Raw genomic sequence first — 26,116 nt, 5'->3', positions numbered from 1 at the left:
TTCCCCTAAAGAACTCGCTGTGATGGGACAGAGGGAGCAGAGGCCAGCTAAAGTGGGGCACAGAATTCAGGGGAGTCTTTCCATCTGTTTTTTAGTGGGAAAAACTCAAGCATGTTTCCAGAGCATGGGGAAGTGAGTGAGAGGTAAAAAACACGGAGGTAAGGGAATAACAGGCAGAAGACGGGGCCTGGCAGTGAGAGGACTGATGCAGGAAGAGCTTTGGACAAGAATGAGAAATTGGGAAATTAAAGCTTCTAGAACTTCCTATCAACATAGAAGCATGCCCTTTATAACTGTGGGTCTTGACTCTCACACAGTGGCTTACAGACCTCCACAATGCACAGCCCCGTCACCAGTCCATCGGCCACCAATCTGGCCACTAGGTCACTGGGACTAGTGAGCGAGTCCCTGGGAGGGTGCCGGCCAGCTGCAGGTGAGGAGGGCCACCGGGAAGGCTGCGGCACTCACCTTGCATCATACTCCTGTAGGCGGTGTCTGTGATGGCGTAGATGTGAGGGGGCATCTCGTGCCTCTTCTTGCCCTTATACATGTCCACAATCTCTTCAGAGTAGATGGGCAGGTTCTTATAGGGGTTGATGACCACACAGAACAGGCCTGAATAGGTCTGAAGAAAAGAGCAGCAAATAGGAATGGGTTAGGAAGTGTCATTCTCAGTGGTGTGCAAACTTGCAGCAAAGATCTGCTGCCTCCGAGGCCCCTGAGTCAGCCTGATGGGAAAGCACTGCCCGGGCCCTGCTCTGCAGACCTGCTGCCTGTCGGGGCACCAGCAGCATCTCTGGTCTCTTTAGGAGAGGGTCCTCCCTCAACGGCATGATGGCTGCAGGCTTTGCATGTGGATGAGCGTGTGCATTGGGCAAGATCCGTGGCGAGTTTCAGAGTGCAGAAGTTCAGTTACAAAACTTGGTTCCAGGGACAAAAAGAGGTATTTGTCATCGTGAGATGCACAAAGAAAAAAGGATTCAGCTGCAGTGAGCAAACTGAGTAGAAACACAAATTATTCTACCCTGAAGGCATCTCAGAGACCCCCCAGCCTACACCCTCCTGGCACTATGCTCCTTGACCAGCAAGATCTTTTGTGGGCTAGCAGACCACAGACAGATACCCGCCTCCCTGGAATCTTCTAGAGACAGTCACATGAAAACCTCTCCAAGGCTTAGACCACCTTTATGGCCCCTGTGACCTTCTCCAAGACTCAAGGTCTTCTCTTCAGGGGAAGCCGATCAGTCAGTACATTAACGCGAGGCGCCCAAACACACTCTCAGTGCTCCAGGTTGACCTGACCAGGTTAAAATCAGGCCCTGGGGTCATGTGTCCTGAGTTCAAGCCCCAGCAAGGGCAAGTTTCTGAACCTCTCTCCCTCCATTTCAATTTGTAAAACAGGGACAGAAGGCAGGTGAAGTGAGGCCCAGGTCACGATTCACACATACCTGCAGCCCTGCACAGTTAATGATGGAGCTGGGAGCAGGCCCCGTTTCACACCCTCCAGTGCAGACCCCCTTGGTCACGGAAGCCAGTTCTCTGAGTTCCTCATATCTTCTTGTTGTTCTCATTACAAGTTGCCTCCACCCTCACTGTCCATGGCTTTGGCCCTTGACCCAACAGCAGCCAGAGTCTGAGGGGCTGCATTATGGGTCAACCCAGCCCCTTGCACCTCTGCGCTCTCTACTCACAGCAAACCTAAGGATGGACTTTGCGCCTGAACCCCCAGACAAGGTCCACCCAAAAACCAGTCATGGGGACACAGGTTCTGCCCAACATTGGCCAAGGGGGGCGGCACTTGGATGTTCCAAGCAGAAGTCAGACTGAAAGCAGAACTCCAGTGGGACCCACCAACCACACACTGGTCCGCGTGCAGAAGAGCGGCTGAGTTTGGACATGAACAAGTGGGCCTGGCTGTCTCTTCTGTTTCAGGGGCAGGAGGGGACGGAGGCAATTGCAGAGCCCTCCATTTCCTTTTTTCCTGGGATAATCAGTCATTTGTTTCCCCTCCAACTATTCTTTACATGAGGAACCAGGAAAAGCTCTGAAGCAAAGAGGTCTGAATGTGGTGTTGGCGAGCGGAGGCTCAGGTATTATGGGAAGGCGGGAGTGCAGCGGGGACTCCTGTCTGCCCTCCCTGAGACTGGAGGGTAGGGACGAGATAGAAGGCAGGGAGCAGCAAGGTCCTCCCAGGAGCTCCGAAACAGTCCAGCTTCGTTCCCGGGGTTTGAGAAAACCCTCACTCCAGGGAAATGCAGCCCGAGGAAAGTGAAGGACACACAGCCACACACTTAGGGGGTGCCACAGAGCCAGATGTTTGGGAACAGCTGGCGGTGACAGCAGAAAGGGCTGGGGGTAACTAGGACAAGTCTCTGACAGCTGGGTGGGCAGATGGCCCTGTGGAGAGTTCTACGGGGCCCCGAAGTTCTCTGGGCTAATCCCATTGAATCAGTGGGTTTGACCAAACTGAGCCCTGACGAGTGAGTGCAGCTCAGGTGGGAGAAGGAGGCTCAGCTGAGAGCCACCCTCTCTGGATGCTCTCGAAGGCGCAGACACTGAGCAAGGGGCTCCGCTCCCCCACGGGCCGGGCCAGGAAGCGGCTCCATTCATGGGCCACAGAGGCTCTTTGTGCCTGACCACCCCCATCCCAAGGCCTCGCCCTCCCCGAAGCAACAGGCAGAGCAGCTGTGGTGCAGAATTAGCCACACCGCCCACAGAGCCGGGCAAACACGCTGCACAAAGGCTCTGGGTGTCGTGTGCAGAGAGGTGGGCCGCCGTGGGGGTGGGTGGCCCCTGCCCAGGCAGCCCCACCAAGCGACTCTGATCTCCCCACAGCTCCGCACCTGCCGGGCTCTCCATTAGGGCAACCATAGAGACAATCAGTTCCCCTTCTGGAGATGACACTTCAGCAGAGGCTGGTCTGAGGCAGGAGGACCTGCACACGGGAGGTGACCGCAGAGAGGCGAAAGTGGGAGTCTGTGCCTCTAAGCCAGAGAGTTCCAGAGAAAAGGCGCGGGGCCACCCACCGTGCCAGCCTGAGTAAACCCACACTTTCAGAGGAAGGATGAAGCAACTGACGCTGAATGCGCTTGGAGAACTAATCTCCCCGTGTGTGGCAGGGACAGACCGTTTGCAGCCATCCGACGCAGGCAACTGCAGGCAACTACTGCTCAGCTCCCACTCGGCAAACCTCTAACAGGGCCCAAGGTGAACGGTAACACCCATAAAAGACCCAGCAGAGGGAGGCAGGCGATGCTTCCTTAGAGTCCCTTCGTTTCTTGCAGGTCGCCAATTCTGAATTTCACTGGTTAGTATCCCTAGGGACAGGGGTTTTTAATTAGGTCCAGACAATATTCTCACCAAGGAGCAGAGATAACTGGGTGGAGGGTCAGGAAGCCGAAACTCCAGTCCCAGCCCTGCCAAGCCCCCAGTGTGAGCTCTGGGCCTTAGTTCTTCCCGCCTGCCTTCCCAGAAGGTTGGGCTAAGCTGTCTGTACAGACGGGCTTTTCAAGGTAGATGGTTCCGAGTATCTCCTAACTGACAGGTCCTTGACTAATCAAGCTCATCCCCAATAGGTTGGTCATCAAGAGCAGGAAACGAGGACCTCATTATCATAGTCCAATTTAGCAATCGGCAAGGGTAACACAGCCCTGGCACAGGGTCCAGCCCGGTCAGGACTTCTGGACAATCCCAAATGGCCCATGGCTCAACAGAGGGCCTTGGCACATTGCAGGGCACTTAGAAATACCAGTCCAGTGGCTCAGTGGATTGAGTGCCGGTTTGTAAACCAAAGGGTCACCGGGGTTTGATTCCCAGTCAGGGCACATGCCTGGGTTACAGGCCAGGTGTCCAGTAGGGGGCTCTCGAGAGGCAACCACGCGTGTCTCTCCACTTTCTCCCTTCTCCTCTCTCTAAAAATAAATAAATAAAATCTAAAGGGGAGGGGAGGGGAGGGGAGGGGAGGGGAGGGGAGGGGAGGGGAGGGGAGGGGAGGGGGGGGAGGGGGGGGGGGGGGGGGGGAGGGGGGGGGGGGGGGGGGGGAGGGGAGGGGAGGGGAGGGGAGGGGAGGGGAGGGGAGGGGAGGGGAGGGGAGGGGAGGGGAGGGGAGGGGGGGGAGGGGGGGGGGGGAGGGGAGGGAGGGGAGGGGAGGGGAGGGGAGGGGAGGGGAGGGGAGGGGAGGGGAGGACCAGTCCAGTGGGGTAAGGGTAGCACCCGGAGAGTCGTGTGCTGAAGTCAGCCTGAAACTGTATGGAAAAGGAAACGGCTGGCTCCTTGGGAGCCTCTCACCATCCCTGCAGCAGGACGAGCCCAGCGCCTCCTTTTATGACATGTGTGGTCACGGGCGAACCCCCTCGGGCTGAGATTTAGTATTTTTATCTATAAAATGATAGGGTTGTAATGACCGAAATGCTTTCTTCCTCCCATTCAAAAAAATGTTGAGAACTGTTTTATTCAGCTCCAAGACCAAGAGAGCCAAGGTGAATATAACAGCATAATTAAATAAAGAGCTATTTTAGGAATAATAAGAACCAGATACTTCTTCCCTACTGAGGATAAAACCAGAAGGAAATGTATTTGAAGTGAACAGAAGAAATTGGGGTAGATATTACAGAAAGAATGTTGGGACCCTAGGGCCATAAGAGCTCGGAGCCCATTACCAAGGGAGTGGGTAACGCTCACCTCCTGACACTTCCTGCAACGGCGATGGGCCGTCCATCTGCAACTGTGGCCCTGCTAGCTAGTGGAAGGCGAAAAGGCCGCTCCTATCTTTTGCATGCTGTGCACCTTTGTCCATGCTGTTCTCTGCACTCCCAGCCTGGCACAGAACCAGCCTAAAAAGTGCTGAATGAACTGGCAGTCCAAGCGCTCCTCTCCGTAGCCTGCCTCTGCTCAAAGCACACTCCCCAGGGAAGTAAGCCGTACTGACAGATGCGGGGGGTGAAGGGAAGGAGGACGGGACCAGGGGCTGCAGGAGGAACGAGGTGGGAAACCAGGACACGGCACTCCCCTCTTTGAGAAGGAACCGACCACACTGGCCTGACGCTTCCATCTCTGCCAAGACTGAGGACCAGGGCCAGTGCCTGAGCACACCTCACACACGTCACTTTCTGCCTACACCTGGTCTGAAACAGATTCCTGTTGTGTTTTTGGCTATGTAGAGAAGGGATCAAAGGAATGCTATCGGAGTCTTCCATTAAGATGTTCAGGTGATAAAGTGTGAGGATGTCACCCCAGCACTTCTTTATGCCCCCTTCTCTCTGGCAGGGTCAGCGCCCAGGGTGGAGAGGGCTGGGACAGACCCGGAGCCCCCGCCCTGGCTGCACTTACGTAGATGAGCCCTGAGTAGTAGCGCTCCTTGAGGTTGTGCAGCACGGAGGCTTCGTTGAGGCACGTGAGCTCCGCCATGTCCTCCACCTTGGAGAACTTGGGCGGGTTCATCTTCTGGATGTCATCCTTGTTCACCTTCACCTTCTTCCCATTCTCTACCAGCTCCACGATGGCCTCCTCGCCCACCTCTTCCTTGAGGCTGGCGGGCTCAAAGCCGCTCTTGTCAGAAGGCACCCACACCAGCTTCTTGGCAGCCCAGTCAGCCTGGGCCAAGGGGTTATTGATGAAGTTTTTATCCACATAGAGATATTTATCAGCAGCTTGCTGCGCCATGGTGACTCACGGCCAGGAGCTGCAAGAGAACACAGGACAAACGTTAGATGTACCCAACTCCGTGAGCCACACGAGAAAACCTAACATTCACCTCGTATCTTTGCAAACCGCGTTACATTACAGTGCAGTAAAACTCTATCAAACCAGGCTGCACAATGTGCCAGAATTTTCCTGCTTCTACTTTTGGGAGAAAGATGTACATCACTGAGAAAGCAAGTTGGTGTCGGGGGTGCTATAAGAATTTAATGGTAAGGTATAGCCCAGAATCAACACACAATCAAACTAATTATACACAACCATTACGCCAAATGATGCGCACTAAGCGTCTCAAACACAGATGCAATGACACTCACTCTGCTACGCCTGCGAAGGCAGGAAAGTGACCGTACCATTGGAGAGATCTTCCAACATAAACAGGTTCCTAATTAGCCCAAAAATGGCTACTGGCTGTCATCACACAAGATGGAAGTTTCCACTTCAAAAAACTTTTTCTTACTTGAAGGAGTCAACCAAAAGAAAATAATACCACACGCTGAAAGAAAGAACCACTATGTTGCCAATAGATTTTACTTCCGTCTTGAGAATACAGCCCCAAGAAGCAAGGTGAGAAGAAAAGGAATGGGCTCAGTAAACCTCACAGAGAACAATGAGAACGCCTCCCTCTCGGGGGCACTAATGTGAAAAGGCAACCCTCACAATTAGGGGCCAGGAAAACTTTAAGCACACGTGTGTTTGCTTTTTTTTTGAAACTCATTTGCAAAATAAAGATGATGAAATAATAATCCCTTACACCTGTGTGGTTTTAGCGCTCATAAAATGTTTTCGCACATATTGCCATCTGGAAAGGTCCCTGTCACAACCACCCTGAAAGGTGGGGAAGCTACGTGTTATCAGCCCACTTTACAGGTGAGGAAATAAAAGCCCCTGGAGGTAATAAGGGGCTTGTGCGGAGCTGCCCAGGAAGCACGCAGACTCCTGGTCCTGTGGCCTGTGCACAGTGCAACCACGGAACTGATTCCCATTCAGAGGCGCAGGCTCAGATCAGCTCAGAGGACAGATGCCCCAAGTGAACCAAAAGCAGGACTCGGAAACCCTGAGACTAAGCCAGAGCCAGCCCTCGGCCAGCAGAGGCCCAGAAGCTCACTGCCAAGCTCACAACACAGGCTTTTCCCTTGTGAGATCAAGCCCCCTCACCCCACACCCAGGAAGCCAGGAGGAACCCCAAATCCAAATCCAGAGTCACACAGGGTTTCACGCTTCCAGACTCCAAAAGGGACTCGGCTGCCAAGGAAGTTGGAGGCTGGGGAGGGAGAAAACAAAAGGAAAAGTCTGGGCTGCCCAGGCCTTCTTATCTGGGCTCATTAAATGGTTTCCAGATCAAGGCTAAGGGGCTCCCCTGGACTTGCTCCACGAAAGGCCGTTTTCCAGGAAATCTGCTCACTGCCCCCATGGAGGGGAGGCAAGTCCACGGAGCAGAGCCTGGCAGCCTCCCCAGCTCCCCCAGCTGGTGGCTTGGTTTACATTCCCAGCACAAGCAAACCCCCGGCAGCCCCTCTCAGGGGACCAGGGCCACCACCCAGCTGCAGGGACCACCCCCAAGAGAAAGCAGGGTCCAGAGTCAGGCAGCAGCATACAAGGCACGAACAGGGCAGCTGTAAACCACCTGGCCAGCCCTTGTCTTTTGTGCGGGCCTGGGGTCGCGGCAGGTGGCAGCACCCAGGGCACCACCCGCTTTCTTCCAGCTGGGCTGGCTTCCACACTGGGCAGTCCGTTCAAGCAATCAAAGGCCTCCTCCTGCCAGCGTGAATGCCAGTTGTCCTCTGCCTGTCTGCTGTTTATCTGACCACAGGCCAGCTGACCTCTCCAGAGCCTCAGTTCTCAGACTCCCCCCGCTCCCAAAAAACAGTTTCCCCATCATGTCACTGCCCCGCCCAAGAATTTGCAACAAGCCCTGCCAGGTAGCTTGGTTGGTTGGAGCATTGTCCCAGTGCACCAAAGGTTGTGGGTTCAATCCCCCGTCAGGGCACATGCAGGAACTACCAACGAACGCATGAAGAGGTGGGGGCAACAATTTGATGTTTCTCTGTTTCTCTCTCTCTCCTTTCTTCTCTCTCTCTAAAATCAACAAGTAAAATTTTTTAATTTAAAAAAAAAAAAAAAGAACCTGCAATGATCACAGAGCCTTACAGGCTGCTGCTGGTTCTCAATCTTTTTGCAAACTTCAAACCAATCTCCCATCAATATGCTAAAAGGGAGTCACCTGAACCCTGTCCCCCCCAAGCCCCAAATCTGCTGCTGGATGTGAGTTCCACTGACCCAGCTCAGTGAAAACCCCTGAGGATATCCCACGCCATTTACGAGAGCCCTGCAAGAGAAGGAAGAAAAGGGACAGTCATCAAGTACATAGCTACTACCAACACCAAGCTCTTTTTATTCTCAGCCTCACTTAACCATCAGTCACCCTGGAAAAGAGCTTTTATTACCCCAATTCATAAATGAGGAAACAGGCTCAGAGATAGCAGGTCTTTTGTCCCGAGTCTCCCAGCCCAGTCTTGACGCAGGATCTTAATCCAGACCCGCCTGGCCCCTGGGCCTGGGCTCTTCCCAGCACACCTGCGCCTGCGGTCTCACAAAGAAGTTGGGCTGGCGTCGGAGCTGGCCCGAAACTATTGATAAGTTGAGTAGAACCTGGGGAGTAGAAGCAGGCATTCCACAGCTTTCAACAAATATTTACTGAGCAAGCAGGTGGGGAGGCTGAGAATGCGCCTTCCCAGAGTGGACCACGCGGCCAGTCAAAAAGCAGAGAATAATGAAACAGCATTCTCACTCCCCCAGCTGGTGGGCTCCTCCAAGCAGCCCATGAGTGTTGGTGGAGTAACTCTGATCCTCATCAAACTCCATTTCATCCCAGCAACACCACCCCTGGTGGGACCCACAGCAAAGAGCCTGTCTGGGAGCTTGGCATCAAAGCAGCGCCTGGGCTCCCCTCGGGCTGCAGGCCCTGGGCACTCGGCCTGCCCTGGAAATCAGTGCTGCAGGGCCACAAACAATGCAGTAGCTGATGGGGAAAATCCACCCAGCCCACCACCCCCCTCAGCTAGTTCCACCCTGCCTTCAGGCTCTGGAAGGAGGGAGGGGGCAGTCACAGGCCAGCACAGTCTCCATCTGACGGCTACCAGAGACCGGGGGGGGGGGGGGGGGGGGGCATACTTCCTGTAATAGGGGACACACTGCGTTCCCTCAGAGCTAGACCAACACCGAAGGCCACAGTGACAAGGCACCCATGGACGGTGGGCTTGAGGAGTGCCCACTTGCCTCAGAACCTCTCTCTGAGCAGAACTTCTCATCAAACACAGAAGGGCCCCTGCTGAGCCAGGCCAAGGACAGAGATATCTGGTTTCAGCAATTCTGCTGGAATGACGCAGAGGAGCAGCAGCACCAAGATCCACAGGCGGGTGGACTGATGGGGAGGACCACAGAGATCACCGTACCCAGCAAGACCCAGCCCAGACAGGAACTTCCACATCCAAGGATTCGGAGGCCGCAGGGCTGCAGCTGTGCTCCACCTGCGTTAAGGTATAGAGGCTCCCAGACCCCAGCAGCTGCCGAGTCGTGTATGCCCAGTGGGGAGGCCAGGGATGCAGACAGGTTATCTCATCTCTAAGGATGCAGGCGGACTAAGCCGCCACTGTCAAGAAGTGTTAAAAATGAAGGGGCACTAGGGAGAGGTAGTAAGGAGATGCCTACTCAGTGAGGCAGCCAGCATGCAGCCATTTTTCCTGTCCCACCCAGGGACCCTACTAAGTGGCCCCTTTAGATTCTTTTTAAAAATGAACATAACATAAAGGTTTTCAAAATAAAAGAGAAATATCTCCCTAAATTCCTGACCCTCTCCCCCCCAAATCAGTGTTCTCTCTTTTAAATGGTCCCTTCCAGTTCTGGTTCATAGAAACACTTGATTTTTAACTATCTTCAGCAAGGAGTGGAGTTTCCTATTTTACATTTTCTCTACTTTTTATGATCATTTCCCTGTATGGTCACGGTTTGTTTGTTAATCACTTTTTTAAAGATTTTATTTATTTATTTTTAGAGGGAGGGAGAAAGAAAGGGAGAGAAACACTGATGGGTTGCCTCTCACACTCGCTCTGACAGGGGACTGACCCAGCAACCCAAGCATGTGGCCCGGAATCGAACCAGCGACCTCCTGTGTTGTGGGACGGCACCCAAGCGGCGGTCAGGGCTGCTCGCCATTTTTACCCAAAGGCCTCATTTTACAGGTGACGATGCCCAGACTCTGGGAGGGAAGCACCTCCCTTCAGTCACACAGCAGACGGCGCAAAACCTCCAGTCCAGGACCCCTAACTGCAAGGCCTGGTTACCCGCCACTTTTAATGGCTACATTAGATTCAAAAGTGTGTTGGGTTTTTTTTTTAATCACTACTTACTAGGCTTTTTGCCCCCTATCTTGCAGACCACCTTGAGATCAATTCCCAGAAAGGGAGTTATTACTGGACCAAAAGTCATCGGGACATTTTTATGGCCCTGAGATGTGTTATTGAAATGTTTGCCAAAGGGTTCGTTGCTGTACACACCCACTTGCACAGGGTATTCCTGTGGCAGCAACCACACCAGCACATAGAACACTGTTAGCAGGAAAGGACTTGGTGACCCAGGTTAGGGGCCCTCAGGAAGCCCCAGGAATCTGCAGGACTCGGCCGGCCGGCCAGGAGTTAAGGAGGAAGAAAGCAGCCCTCTCCCATTGGAGATCGGATCCGGCGGAGGCAGGCCCTTCCCATGCGGCTTCCTGTGGGTGCCAGTCCAACTCCAAGAAACCCAAGTAGTTGCCTTTTTAGGCCATAATCGAGAGGACACAACCAGAGGCTAAATTAGGACACTCAGGAAATGATGAAACTGAAAGTAAATAGGTTAACCAAAAACCTCTGCTTTCAACCCAAAATGTAATTCCTCGATTATTTGCCTTCTCCCCTTTCCCCCCAAACATCCATTTGGACCACTTTACCCCTTCCTGTTTTCCCAAAGAATCCCCTCCCTCCCTCCCTCCCTCTGGTTCTTTTACTGACTTGTGTGCTTGCCTGGGAAAGAAACTGCTAGCCCCTTAAAGACAGAATTCATTCTACACGGACAGATCATTGGCCCAAAGACTGTGAGTGCGTCCAATCCTAGACAACTAGGATTATGTGAAGCCTTCCTTCCATGGGCCAACTTCTAGGCTTAGAGCTAAGTCAGCCCAAGTCATCTTAAAGACACCAAGTACGAGGGCCTGCTAATAAGCTCTGTCTTCTCACTCAAGTCTCGCAATCATTTCATAAGGTGTATATCATCCTATTCATTTTACAGGTGAGAGAACTGAGGCTCAGACAGGTCCTAAAACCCAGATTCAAACTCAGACCCATTCAGCCCCAAAGCCCTACTCAGTTGTCACTTAAACTGGCCATGGGAAAAAAAACTGAGAACACTCTGGTTAAGCAAACCAGTAAAACAGACATTAATTTGCCAATTTAAAGCTGCAGAGCCCATATTCTCCTTGTGCTGATATGTACAAGGAACTCTTCACACTTCCATCTTAAATTGTTGAGCTAAAAGTAAGAGGGTGCGGGGCATGACCTTGGGCAAGCCTTTTAAGTTCTCTGAGCCAAGGTTCCAGCACAAAGACCCAGGTGGCTTCAACCTGGACACTGAGCCCTGTTCCAGCTCAATCACTGATGGCGGTGAGCAGGCCCCCTGACTGTTCTTCATGCGACCCCCATTCCAGAGAGCACAGGTGAACACATCCCTTCTCTTTTCTTTACAGCCGTTGCTTTTAAGTTAAATGAACTATTAAGGAAGGTCCTATGAAAGCAGCTACTAAAACATTACAGAACTTTTCAAACCCATGAGATTGACCTATTCAGTCAACCAAATCACACTGTGGATCTGTGTACCCCAATATTGTGACGAAGACATAAAGGACTCGAGGGATGACATGCACCACTGAAGTGCCAATCTTGGACTTTATTATTGCATGTAGCAAGTTCATTGCATTATTGCAAGAAAGCAAGTTCCTTGGTTCTGTGTCCTGTTTCCTTGGTTCTGTGTCCTGTGAACTGCTGCGTCCAACACCAACCATGGTGGGTCCAATAGACAGCCACCGTGTGGATTAAGTGCTTCCTTGGGACCTTGGGCATGTGCCCCCTCTGTGGCTCAACTGTAAATGCAGCTAATATTTCGAGCCATCTCCCCTACCTCACGGGGCTGTTTAATCCAACGTGAAATGTATGTGACGAGGAGACAAAACACTTGTCTTTGTGGCACACTCACTGCAGAGGGAAGACCACGTAAACAACAGTTCTAACATGGCACTCACAGGGATATAGGAGCAAGCAGCCTGCTGAGAACAGAGAGAAAGGGGCAATTCAGTGGAAAACTTGGAAGCTCGAGGGACAGTTTCATGGAGATGACATTTAAACTGGGTCCTGGAAGATGAATGGAACATTGATGGGGGCGGGGGGCGGGGCAGGGGAGCGGGGAGGAGATAGTAGAAAAGTATTCCAGGCCAAGGGAGAAGAGAGTATGGTTTTTCAGGAACCATAAAATGCTGTGATCAGTTAAGGCAGGGTTTCTGAACCTCAACACTATGAACATTTCAGGCCAAAGAACTTTTCATTGTCAAGGACTGCGCTGTGCATTGAAGGACATTTAGCAGTGTCTTTGGCCTGTACTCACTAGTCAACAGCAGCACCCCAGCCCAGATGTAAAACCAACGTCTCCAGACATTGCCAAAGGTGGGGACTGGAGAATGGGGGTGCCAAGTCACCCCCAGTTGAGAACCACTGATTTAAGGGGTTAGTATGTGCAAAGGTTGCACAGAAGCCAGAGCTCAGCTTAGGAAATACTCTCCCAAGTGTGAAGTGCACAAGCTAAATGTCTTTAAAATGGAGAAGTCCTCAGAGTGAAATGATTGCCAGGGCCCTCACAATGACCATGAGAAATGACCCCATCACCAAGGAGTGACTGCCCCTTACAATACACTGCATTTTAAGGGATCTGCCCAGAACCCACTACTGGACTATTCTTTAAAGACTCCTAAATGCTCAATTTTTTAAAAAAAGAGTCAGGCAAAGGAGGCAGGGCACGGATCTCCAGAGCTTCCGACACAGCAGCTCAAACTGTGGCTCCCAAGCAAAGTTCACCAACATCCAGGGGTCCAGGCGACTAATGGGAGGCAGCAGCTCACCATCAGATGCTATTTTTTTAACAGTTTTGGCAAATCTGTGTTAATCCCTGGGATGATACCCAGATAAGCATTTCCCACCCAGAACTCTCCTCCAAGCCCCTGAGCACCAACCAGGCAGATAGATGTCTCCACCTGGAGGACCCACAAGCACCTCCTACCTGCCCGCCCTCCTCTCCCCCAACCTACACTCTCTTCTGGGTCTCCATCTCTGAGAGGGGCTGTCACCCGAGACAGTCATTGTAAACATCTCCCTGGTGGATTAGAAGCGCTCTGTGGACCCCATCGCTGGGGCCCCGCTCCAGTCCGCATCCACTCCTTTCTAAGCCACACAGCTGCCTCCTTACCGCTGGTCCCGATGCTTCCACCCCCTTCAAGTCCATCCCCCTGGGTACCTTCAGGATGACTCGGCAGCTCCATTTCCATTCATGCTTCTTCCTGTTTTATTGATACTACCACCAGTTCAAAACAGTTCAATGGCTCTCCATCTCCAGGATGAAATCTAAGCACCTTGCCTGGTGAGGAGGCCCTTTGTGACTGCCCATTAGTCTCCAACGCTCCCAGCCCCTCCTCTGCCTCTGCCCTTCTACTCCGCTGCTGAATCGATCCCTGTTCACATCCCTCTCTGCTCCTGCCTCCAGGCCTTGGGAGAAGCTGGTGTATCCCCTGCGCCAGGAACCCTCTCTCAAAGCCCAGCGCAAACCCTCCTCCCTCCTCGGTAAGGCCCTCCTTGATTGCTGCAGGAGTACTTCCCCCTCTCTGTGCTCCACACTGCCATAACCAAGCAACTCAACTGTCATTATTCGAGGTTTTACCTGAGGACAGGAGTGGGGTCTCATTCATTTTATTTCAAATGTCTAGCACAATGCCTGACCCAGAACAGGGCTCAGTTAAAGTTTCCTGCATGAATATTATTAACACATGAGGAACAAGGTGAAAACGAGGAAGGAACGATAGGGAAGAACTCTCAGACTGGAAAACCCCCTTGGGCTGGACAGAGGCCAGAGAGGTGGAGCGCTGAGGTGAACGAGGAGGGCCAAGGTGAAAGCCTGCACAGGTCACAGCCGCCTAATGCTATAAAACACATGCCATTTATGGACTAATTTTTATATCCCCAAAACGATAAGGGGGGAAAAAGTATAATGGAGGTTTTTTTCAATCCCCAAAAAGAAATACGAGTATAAGTAATTTACTGGTCCCCAAGAAGCTTTTCATAGGTTGAATAAACCTAGGTTTTCTGGAACCTTCTAGTGTCCCTTGATTAACTAATGTGGAGATGCCCACCATCTACCAGCAGACACACCAGACAGGACCGCAGCTGGCATGGCCTAGCCGGCGGGCCGCTGCCCTTGCCGGGGCCCATGCAAAGGCCTCAGGCTGCCCTTCCAGCTTCTCCCGGAGCACTCGGTCTACAGATACCAAGCGAGTGCCACAGACACCAGTCTTTGGTATCAACTCAAAAGAGAGTGACAACTCAGGAAAACCAATGCCGGTGGGGCACCGATTCTTCAAACCCCAACCTAAGTGCTTGTAACACAGCCTCATGGAATGGAACGGGGTTGAATTTGGAATCAGGCATTCTTGGGTTTGAATCTCCCAGTCACAGTTCCTATGATCTTGAAGCCATTGACACTTCAATCTCCTAGCTCTGGAAAGAGGGAGAAATGCCTACCATCAAATTATTGCAACTCAAGTTCCCAGCAAAGAATCCCACACATACCAGGAACTCCTCTCCCAATTCCTCTCCTGTCCTCCTGATCTAATTAGTCTTAATCCTTCCTAGAATGACATCTGGGGCCTATGAAAAGCTCCTAGAAGTCTGGTGACTCTCCAGTTGACATCATCAGTCCACAGAGAACAATGTGGCACAGCACGTGACTCCCAAACACAGTGACTTCGCATGAGGAAAGAGGGCTTCTTGGCCCGGTGAGGTGGGCCTCGCTGCCGCCTCATGGCCCTCCCACGGAGTCACAGCACACACGGAAGGTTCGGAGAAGCCTGCAGTAAGGGAACCACTTCCCTTTGTCCATCTAGGCTTAAGCGCTCAGGAACATTCTGCGGGAAACCATTTCTCAAAGCTGACCTGGGAAATGCAGGTCTGGAGGGGTGCGCGTGAGGCCAGCCACAGCAGCGCTGGACTTGAGTCTGGCTTGGCACTGACCAGCTGTGGGACCCTGCACCAGTCACCTGCTCGGCATTCAGATGCTGCTGTCAGGCTCAAACAAGGTAATAAATGCACAGGCACCCCTGTATAAACACCAGGGCCATTAGAGCATTTATCTAAAGGGAGGTGTCTGCCATTCGGCACCCAGGGCCAACCTTACAGCAGCCCCCCACCCTAAGGTGCTCATTCTCCCCAAGCTATGAAGCGGGGAGGACCCTCCCAGCTGCCCAGAGGCCACAGGCTGCGGAGAACTGGGAGGGCTGCAGAGGGCCCCTCCCTCCTGACCTCAGGAATGTTATTTGCTTACAGAAGAAGCTGGGGCTTGTTTCCCTTAGCAGTATTCCAACCCCAGCCTGTGCCGATGCTTAGCAGATAAGAAAACCAGACCAGAGACAGAGCAGAGAGGAATTTAGCACGAGAGCCCCCAAACCCACCCGGTTTTGCCCTTCCCCCCTCTGAGGCCCAGGGAGGGACTTTTCAGAATCCTGAGTCCCAGGAACACTGAGAAATGCTGGAACTCTCCTGACCGAAGAAGGCGAGACCTATGGTCATCTTGACTTTGCCCTGGCCCCACAACCCAGATCATCGGAAATGACACCAGAATTGTGTGCACAGGTTCCCCTCCCCCCAGGAGGGTAAGGAACTGGGGGCGGGAAGGGGGAGGAGGTAAAGATGAGGCTGGAGGGGATAAGCACAGCAGCTGACCCAGGATCTTATCAGCCTGGTGGAGGAATGTGGTCTTCATTCTAGGGACAAGGGGAGGGCACCACGGGAGGTGGGACTAGGGGAGGGTTACATCATCGGATTTGTATTTTAAAAAGATCACCCTCCCTGACCTCAATTTAAGGGGGCAAGGTCAGCAAGTACTCGGACTAGCCAGGAGGCAGGAGGGTTTCTAATCTAAGAGAAGAAAGAGAGTCCTATGAGGAGGCTGGGGATTAAATACCACACAGAGGGGGACAAATGAGGCAGAGACTTCACCCTTTTTTTAAAAAAGAGTTTATTTATTTATTTTTAGAGAGGGGAAGGGAGGGTGAAAGAGAGGGAGAAGAACATCACTGTGTGGTTGCCTCTCACATGCCCCCACACTGGGGACCTGGCCTGCAACCCAGGCAGGTGCCCCCCTAGACTGGGAATCAAACCAGCAACCCCCCTTGGTTTGCAGGCCTGCACTCAACCCACTGAGCTACACCAGCCAGGGCAGATTTCACCCTTTGATCTGGCTCAGGAAGAATCCTGAGAGTCACTGCCCCACCCCCATCATTCCCTCCTAAGTAAGAAGCCCCGGGCATCCCAGGAGCTTTCCTGTGATTGTTAATCTCACGCATCCCATGTCACAGACCAAAGGGCCCAACTCAGTCTCCTCCACTAACATACCGCCCCTGTCCTCAAGGCCATAGATGCAAGGCTTTGGGCACTGTCGGGGCACAAAGCAATTAGAGCTTGAAGACAGCCCCATTCAGAATGACACTCCTTGCCACCTGGACAGAAAGATGCCCACGGACTTCAAAACACAACTGTCTCTCCAGCACCCCCTCTCTTGCCAGCTGCCAGGCACCCTCCATTCTAGCCACAGCTCCCAGAGGACTACCTTTGCTCCCAGATGGCCCAGGCAGCTGTTCCTACACCCCTCCCTGACCCCCCTCCGCCAGGCAGCTACAGTACAATCTGCCAGACACCAGAACCACTGCTCTCGGTCTCACCATCTTCCCCAGAACTGTGTGAAGGCAGGGACTGTCCCCAACTCCTTACTCAGGGGCCGACTGAGCGCAGGGCACTGCACAAACAGGGTCCTCAACCAGTGCTTGCTGACTCGAAGTGAATGCTCCAAAAGTTTGGGTTCACACGGAGAACCTGGCTGTCCAAGAGATCGTCATTCCACAGGTAACCCCTCCTCACCCCGTCATGTCAATGTCAAAGGTGAGAGGGAGAGGCAGACAGGTGCATCAGCAACAGGTAAAGCAGCCTACGCTCGGCAGGAAGAGGCCGGGCCACTGGCTGGATTTGTGGGTCTGCAGGGAAGTCACCTACACTGGATCCCTGACTTTGCTTTCAAAGTCGTTCAACATTTGGATGGTGAGGTCACACCTGTGTCTCACCCGCCTGGTAATGAGTTTTCACTCAACAGTCCAGGAGAAACTGCAAAGAGAAGCAAACAGTTTCAGGGGGCGACGTACCCTCCCAAACAGCCCGGATTCTGCCCCAGTCTGACAAGGCTGCCAGCTGTCCGGCTGCCTGCCCCTTAAGGATGTTCACCCAACTGCTGTCCCTCAGACCGCGTCTCTGGAGCCTGCTCGAGCTTCCCACACCTGCATGAGGGTGACCTGGACCCTTCAGGTTCCACAGTGAAGTTGTTTCTTCCCTTCGGTTCAGCTGAGCACAGTTTTCCTTCCCCTGAGCATGCAAGCAGTTTGCTGAAATCCAGCACAGAAAAATAACCACACCACAAGGATTTAATCATCCGGCCACTGTCTCAGAGGGAAAGCGCTGGCTTCCTGCATCCACATCACGACAGCTGAGAAACCCAACGCAACACCCAGAACTAAAGGCAATTTTTGAAAACTCCTCAGCCCAGAACCCACCCAGCCTTTGGCAGCTTGCTGTTCTGAGTAATGTTCAAACAATACTAAAAAAGAACAGTGAAGCCGCTCGCACCAACAGCCATCCTGGCCCTGGACCTGCTGCGCTGAGAGCTGACAGCTGAGGCCCCAATGGCTCCCGGTCCCCACTGGGTCCCCGCTGCCTGACATGTCAGTGCTGGGTTACGTCTGGTCAACTAAAGGGTTAGGTTCCAGCCTCCCAAAAGGTCCAAACTCTGCACGCTCTCCGTCATCCACTCTTTACTTTTGTGTTTAGTCCTCTCCTAAGGATATATTCACTGATCTTAGAGAGACAGGGAAGAAAAAAGGGTCTGAGGGAGAGGGAGAAACATCAGTGCGGGAGAGAAACATAAATGGTTGCTTCCCATTCGCTCCCCAACCAGGGATCGAACTGGCAACCTAGGTATGTACCCTGACTGGGGATCAAACCTGCAACCTATTCGCGTGGGGGACAACGCTCCAACCAACTGAACCACCTGGCTAGGGCTCTACCACCCATTTTAAAGCGCCTAATGTTAAGCCCATTAGTCCCACACCTTATTTCAAAGGTAAGTGACCCTCTGTGGTTCGTTTCCCCCTTTCGTGCTCAAGGCAGCGAAAGCCTGGAATGGACCAAGGCTCCCCTGTGACCATCCAGGGCCACCACGTCACTGTCCTGTTCTTCTCACCGACCCATCCAGCTAAACCTGATGTTCACAACCTTGACTCTGTTTCTAAGACACGGACGACCAGCCAGGCAGTCAAGAACAAGCTTCCTGAATCATTCAAGTGGGGCATTCTGGTCACTCTGCTCATGAACTTCATCACCGAAAGCAGAGAGACCTTCCAAATGGTGCTAAACTTATTCATGGCCTCCACAGAAGGCAGCTTAGAAAGAGCCACACTCCCGAGGCAGCCAGGCCGGCTGTGGAATTCCAGGCCCATCACTTAACAGAGCGAACATGGCCCCTGGGCCTCGGTTTCTCCATTCAGAAAATGGAGGGGGGAGGACAGCTGTGGGGAGCGTGCGGAGCGCCAGCCCCCGTCTCTGCCACGCGGTCGTCTCTGCCATGCGGTCGGTCGGAGCGTGGCGACTCACAGACCTATTGTGAGGAACGGGGGAGCGGTGCTTGGCGGCGCCCCGGGCCTGCCAGCTCCCCTCCCCCACAACCTCTGCCTCTTCTCTCAAGAAGTCTGTGTCGCCACCGAACTCATAATGAGTCACTCACAGGCGCTGCCCTCACGCAGCCCACTTCGGGGGTTTGAAGTCACATCCTGCCTAGCCTAACTCGGCATGATTTATTCCACCCCAGGAATGTAGCTCATTTCCCAGAATTTTGTAAAGAACTTCAGTTAAAGACTTTGATTTCCAAGGCGCTCCATTTACAGGCTCGGCTGGAATGGCGGGAGGAGACCCAGCTCGGCTCAGACCTGCAGGTGGGAACCAAAGTTTGGGCGAAAAGACACCCTCCCCGGAGCATCTCATCCTAGGGGTACCAACATTTCCCTTTCAAATTCAAGCTGCAGGAAAAAAAAGAACTTTTTATCACAAATACACACAAACATGTCAAACAAAATACATTTCACAAATATATCCTATGCACTCTGATATTTTCCATTCGAATCTATTTTATTTCATTTCTAAAAATGCTGCTTGCCACCCAGTAAATTTCACAACCCACCAACGAGTCTCAGTTGGCAGACTGAAAAGCACCAGTCCGGCTCAGCCCACACTGGGCAGATGAGGCTCAGACGGGTCCGGCGACCCCCCCACGATCACACGGGGAGTTAGGCCAAGCAGAAGTGCAAGTCCACAGCCAAGGCAAGACTCTGTGGGGGACACATCCCCCTCTCGGCGCTCCCATCATTTGGTCCCGACCACCTCAAAGGTGGTCTCCCCGCCCTGTCTCGCCCTGCTTCCCACCCCCCTCCTTAAAAAAGAGAGACTCAGAGACTGGGAGGAGTGTGCAAAGGGACCTGCCCAGATGCGGCTGAGGAAACGCCCTGTGAGCACCTGCAGTCCAGGTGGAAGAAAGATCACAAAGACGGAAAGGAAAAGAGCCGGGTTTCCTGAGTCAACAGAATAACAATGGGTCAAATGTCCTACAATCAAAATATCACCGTTCAAAGTGCCAGCCCCAACCCCAGGCTGGAGAGGCACCCGGAAGTGATACGTTACAGTCCAATACAAGAAGGACGGGATGGGAGAAGGGCTCTGCACAGAGATGAGACTGTGAAAGGTGCGCCCCACATTTTTATCTGCCTGGAACAGCGGACCTAACCCTGTGATGGACAAACCCTCATGCACAATAGCAGCCTGCTGATCTGTTTACACACACAAACACACACACACACGCACACACGCACACAGAGACTAGACAGGAAACCCAAAGTTCACGTCCCCCCAGATCAGTGGTTCTGAACATTTTCAGCCTGATCAAGGGCACCTTGAAGGCTGTGACCCCTTGGCACCCCATCTTAGGGGGGCTCACAGACACCCTCGACTTCAGTCTAAGGACTTTTAGAAGGCCCTGGTTACAAGCTCAAAGCAAAGGCGCATGGCTGTAGCCTCCTCTCCACCAAGGCAACGTGAACAAAGAGGAGAGGATTCCTCCCTGTGTTACCTCCACAGGTGAAGCAGAAGCTCACAAAAGAGGTCTGAGAGCAAAGCCGCAGTCAGGACAACCCGGCAGCGCCTCTGCGTGGGAAGCAGAGGTCATTTCCCAGGGGCAGCTCTGGCTCACCCTGGACTGTGGGAACGAGAAATCCAGAACTACACGGCAAACCACCTCTCTCCCTTTCCATCCCCTACACTTCCATCCCCTGGGCCTATTCGCCCAGTGCCAGCCCTGGGCACACAGGGCACAGCCAACTCTCCAGAGCAGCCAGGGTGGAAAAGCAGCATCCCAGAGCCTGCAGCCTCCCTGGGGAAAATGACCCCAATACAAGCCACTGAGTGAAAGTAAAACCCACTTATTTCATCCTTTATAAAAAAATGAAACTGCAGTTTCCTAGAGCAGGCTGTAGTGGAACCCTGGTCTGAAAAGCTGGCACACTCTGCTGTCCCTGAGCTGGGAGCCTGGCCACAGGGATGACCTCACACTTCCCTCACCAGGAACCTGGCCGCTGCTTACTTTACCACCCGACAGAGTCACGCCTTTGCCAGAGCCACAGCCAGGTTCCCAAGGGGCCAAGGCTGAAGGGGCAGGTGAGAGAAGGAAGCAGCCACAGCACCTGTCCTAGAGAGCTGCGGGTTCAGGCCACACTGTCCCACCCTGGACCCCTGCATCCCCCCAGATATGTGTGCACACAGACACATGGACATGTATACACAGACACTGTGTGGGCACGTGCACACACACACACACACACACACACACACACGGTGCGAGGTCAGGACAGAACGCAACACAAGCCAGGCAGACCTGGATATGAGAGCCACGGTCTCTGCTCACTGACAAGGAAACCTGCACGTGTTGTGTAAAAGCTCTAAGCCTCCCTTTCCTCGCCTGACAGGTGGGAAGCCCGCCCCACAGGACTGCGCTGACGGACAACCGCTGATGCTTGGTTCCGGGTGCTTGTCGCCTGGATCTCACTCACCCACACGACAACCCTGAGAGGTAGCTTCTATTAGTAGCATCCCACTTGCAGACCAGGGCTGCTGGCTGCTGGTGGGGTCCGTTCCCTGGAGGGAGCATCAGGCTCCGAGGTCTCTGTGCCGTGCACTTGGCCCACAGCCTAAGAGCCGACACAGGGAGGCCGCCAGCACAGAGCGTCCAGCAAGGAGGACGGGTCAGCAGCCATCAGCCATCACTCAGGAAGGGGAAGGGACCGGAGGTGACCCACAGCGCTCCCTGTCACCCAAACCGAAGCGGCAGTAGCAGTCCTCCTGGCTGACACCAAGCTCCTCAGCAATCCCCGCTTCCTCTGCAAACTCTTTTTAACCTGATTTCTCTAAGATGAGAGTGTTGGGATAGGGAGTGTTTGTCCCCCCCACCCCCTCCCAGCTGTCCCCCGTGGTCCCTGCTGAAGAGCTAGGACCCACTGAAAAGCCAGGAATTCAATGCTGCAGTGACTCACAACTCCTGACCAGAACCAATTCGGAAAGTCCCGGGCCCAGGAGCACAAAGGCTGCCGGGTAACGGCCCAGGAGAGCCTTGAATCCTGCCCTGGCCCCTGCTCTGTGCTCAGGTCCACGATGAGTCACATTCTGCAGATTCTTATTTGAAAGCCAGAATGGGGGGAGGGCAGGAGAGAGGGGGAGCCCACTATTTCCACCTAAGGATAATTAAAGCAGGGACTTGTTTGACTTACAGGAGAAGGAGGCCATCCTTTTTCAGCCTCTCTTTAATACTCAGCTGGTCTGCTTGAGGTGTGTGATACCACAACGTTCTGCCCAGAGAGCTTTACAACCTGGAAGTACCCCTGGCCCAGTGTCCCCAAAGTGTCCTCACCTGGAGAATACCAAGACTCCAGGGCACACAGCTAGTAAGTACCAGCTCTTCAACCTCAGCCTCGGAGGGCACTGTCTGTCCCTTCCTCTCTGACATGACGTTCGACGTGCTGGCCAGAAAGTCAGCAGAACTCAGGTTCGGAGGAAGGAGGACAGACAACTGGACGTGAGAACGCAGCGCTGATGGGGCCTTGTGAATTCCACAGGGCTCGGCAGCAAGTAATTAATCCCATAACAAGGCAGTTTTTACGAGCACTTGGAGCAGCACAGCCACCTCCTCCGCACCCTGGCAAATGCAGGACGCAGTTGGTGGGTGGCAGGGCAGGCTGTAGGCAGAAGACGGCCGAGAACAGCATGCTGGTGGGCTGGGAGGCTGAGGGGGAAGCGCTGACGCCCCTGCAGGAACCGGGCCGCCCGCCCCCACCTGCTAACTGACCCCTGGCAAGTGAACCAGGATGAGGACAGAGGGTCTGACTCCAGAACCGTCAGTCCTCGACAGACACATCGTGGTGGTCAACCTCAGACCCCAAAGAAACACGCACAGCCTTCTACCCAAAGCCACGCCCAGCTAAGAGACAGGGCTGACGTTGAACCAGAGTCTGTCTGACCCACGCTCAGGCATGAATACGTTCACCCATTTCTCAAGCACACAGTTAAGTGCCTACCACGGGCCAGGCCTGCTCAAGGGGCCCGGGGGCGACACCTCCAACAAGGGAAGCGAGACCAGCACAGGGAAGTGGGAGCCGCCGCCCGTGCCGGACAGGGAGCTCTCCCTGGCAGCCATCCCACACTCTGGCCTGCAACTGGCATTTCACGTTTGTAGCCCTGCACACGTTTTCCCCAAGTGTCACTCCCTGCTCACGTAGAAACCCTGTTTAGGGCTCCTCAGCGGCAGAGCCGCCTCCAAGGGCGCATGGTCCCCAAGAACTGGGTGAGGCTGCCCTCACCCCTCTGAGGATGGCAGCCCGGGGCCCGGTCCCCCCATGGGCCCACTCACTGAAGCACCCTGATTGGAGAGGGATGGAGGCACAGGTGCTGGTGAGCCAGGCACAGGTGGGGGGCGGAAGGAGAGCCTCTGAGGGCTGACAGTTACCGGGGGCCGGTCATGAACTGAGTTCATGGAAGACTCGGTGCCTTCCATACATCAGCTCCCCAAAAAGCACCAGAGGTGGGTTTCAGAAACCATACTTTGCAGGTGAGGAAACTGGGACTCAAAGCGGTTAAGTGCACGGTTAAGCTGAGCAAGGCCTGCAGGGCTCCTCCCCATACCTGGGGAGGAAGGACAGAATGTCCCTGACTTAGGCCTCCACTGACACCCACCCCCCACTCCCTTTTCCCCTGTTGTGGGATAAAGTGTGTCCCCCCCCCCAAAGAAAAATGCTTATGTTGATGCCTTAACCCCCAGGGTCCCAGAATGTGATTGTATTTGGAGACAGAGTTTTTAAAAGAGGAAAGTGAATTAAAATGAGCTCGTTAGGGTGAGCCCTAATCCAATCTGACCACTGTCCTTTTAAGAGGAAATGTGGACACCAGGGGGGCACCAGGGATGTTCATGCACAAGGGAACACTGTGCAAAGAGGCAGCAAGGGCACGGCCATCTGTACAGCAAGGAGAGGCCTCAGAGGAAACCAACCTTGGACTTGTAGCCTCCCGACTGTGAGAGTGAATTTTGTTGTTTAAGCCTGTCCCTCCTCCCCACCCCCCGCCCGTCCGTGGTACTTTGTACAATGCCCTCACCTGTGCGGTGGTCTCTTCAGCACCCACCACCACCACCCTGCCCTGCCGTGGTGAGCTTGCTCGCCTGACTGCTGGAATGGAAACTCAGAGACTTTGGTTGTTTCACCCAAGCGGGTAGCCCCAGCATTCGATGCACATTTAATCAACTTGCAAACAGAGTGAAAATGGGACTTAAACCCAGCTGCTGCTGCTTCTAAAGTCTCCCACTCCCTTCCCACGCCCGGCAGCCTCCTGCTGCCTTATCTTCTTCCCCATTCCTTGCACCCACCTCTCCTCCTCCAATATAACTGGTCAATAATTTAAATTAGCACAAACTCAAAAGATAATCTCTAGCCTACAATCACCACCAAATAACAGTGTAAACAAGGTGATAGGAGGTAAACAAAAAAGTACACAAAGAGCCTCACACCTCAAGCGCCAGGGAACATCTACCAAGTGCTGAAACCCCCAGCTTCTGTGTCACCTCCTTACTAATTTTAAGTCAATATGTAAAAAATAAAGTGAGGGTAAGGCGCAGGGCTTCTTTTTGGTTTTCTGAGTGAGCACGGAATGGGGGGCATTGAGGACCACGGCAGACAGGGCTCTCCTAGTCAAACCCCACCCGAGCGGCCCAGAACTGAGCCAACCCCCAGTGCAGGCGGGAAAGGGGACTCGGAGGTTGATAAAACCTGAAATACAAACCAGACTGTGCAGGTGTCCCAGTGACCACGACTGGGGCCACGTCCAGACCCCTTTCTCCCTAGGTGGGTGGGATGGGTGACAATAAATAACCTTTTGGCTCCTTTCAAAACAAGTGACTTCGCCTGCTCTCCAGGAAGACAGCAGAATTCAGGTCAGGCTCCCTCCGGCCAGGAGCCGGGCTGAGGAAACAGGGACAATGAGGGCTGCAGAGAGGAAAGGACTCAGGCAAGGAGGCCATATAACTGGAACGACAAAAATTCCAGAGCAACGGCACTGCATTCCAGTTTCTAGACCTCTGACCACCCATCTTCTCCCTTCCTGCGCTCCCAGCCCACCCCCAAATAACTCCCTTACTACTGTAAACATCTATGTAACTGCTCAAAAGTAGCCACTAGGATTCTGAAACTTCCTCTTTACAACAAAACTAAACTGTTGCAACTTGTTGCTACAATCCAGCAGACAGGAGCCACAGCACCACGTAGGTGGCCTGCCAGTAGCTTTTGGACATTTTGGAGGCCACCCCACCCCCCCTCACCCCCAGCTGCTGCCTACCGTCAGGGAGGGGTCTCTCTCAGTAGGGGCAGGGCTTATTTCCCCAGCCTCCCTGTGACAAGGGCCCTGCAAGCAAGCCTCTATCCCCTCATGTCCTCCCAGCTTGTCTTCTGGCCCAGACCTGTGCAGGAACTACTCAAGGAGGCGGGCAGGTGGTTGGAGATCTTCCTCCAATGAGCCCAGAAAGATCTCCCAGATCCACATTCCTAAGCTTTCTCACTACAAATGACAAAGTGGTTTTACCTGTTTTCCATTGACTCAAATGGGCATCCAAGTGGCCACTTTCTCCCGGACCCACCTCTACCACAACCCGCTACACCACAGTGGCATGGTTCTTCCCTGGGTCTAGACCGGGAGCCCCTTGAGGGCAGGGCCTGTGGTGTCCCATTCATTCTACATCCTAACCACCTAGTGGCTTCTGACCTACAACAGATGCTCAGGGTATATTTGCTCGACGAATTAATTTCCAAGAGTCAAATAAAACCTATAGAACTTCAGGGCACATGCCTGGGTTGCAGGCCAGTTCCCAGCAGGGAATGCACGAGAGGCAACCATACACTGATATTTCTCTCCCTCTCTCCTTCCCTTCCCCTCTAAAGATAAATAAATAAATGTTTTTTAAAAATTTTTTAAATAAAATCTTAAAAAAATTTTTTAAACCCTATAGAACTTTATGGCAATGTAAACAATGGTGGTTCTTCTCTGTGGACTGTAACATGGTCATGAAAACACTAACTGTGGCAATATGGGCAGGAAGCCCAGGAAGATGCAAACTGCGGAGGGGATATGGGGCAAATCTTCTTGCCAGCTTTGTTGTCATTTTGTTTGTGCTATAAACAATGCCTCCCTTTTTTAAACTTTAAAAAGGAAACTGATTCCAGTAACAACTATGTCTCTCTCAACGCTCCATAAGAGTCTCATCCCAAGTCCTTCAGCTGGGAACAGCCTGCTGACCACACACCCGGAGCACACACAGGCAGAATTCCCAGCAGCCACGCAGGGGATTAAGGACCTCAGTGTGGAATCCTGCATTCCCACATTTCCCAGGAAATGGCCCA

At 53.2% G+C, this 26,116-nt stretch overlaps 1 protein-coding gene across 1 annotated transcript in view; it reads right to left on the bottom strand.

Annotated features, from left to right (window-relative positions):
* Nucleotides 1-26,116, bottom strand: part of MYH9 (myosin heavy chain 9) — an 88,429-nt gene that overhangs the window by 52,937 nt on the left and 9,376 nt on the right. The window contains exons 2-3 of the mRNA XM_053661990.1: nt 5,329-5,680; nt 469-625 (exon numbers count right to left, since the gene is read on the bottom strand). Of these exons, the coding sequence (XP_053517965.1) occupies nt 469-625; nt 5,329-5,661 (490 nt within the window). The 5' untranslated portion in view covers nt 5,662-5,680. The remainder of the gene's footprint in view (nt 1-468; nt 626-5,328; nt 5,681-26,116) is intronic.

The sequence above is a fragment of the Artibeus jamaicensis genome, unplaced genomic scaffold (assembly GCF_021234435.1).
Source record: "Artibeus jamaicensis isolate MK-2021 breed Jamaican fruit bat unplaced genomic scaffold, CSHL_Jam_final contig_233, whole genome shotgun sequence".
In the NCBI taxonomy this organism is placed as follows: Eukaryota; Metazoa; Chordata; class Mammalia; order Chiroptera; family Phyllostomidae; genus Artibeus; species Artibeus jamaicensis.
This window is presented reverse-complemented; position numbering and strand designations above follow the sequence as displayed.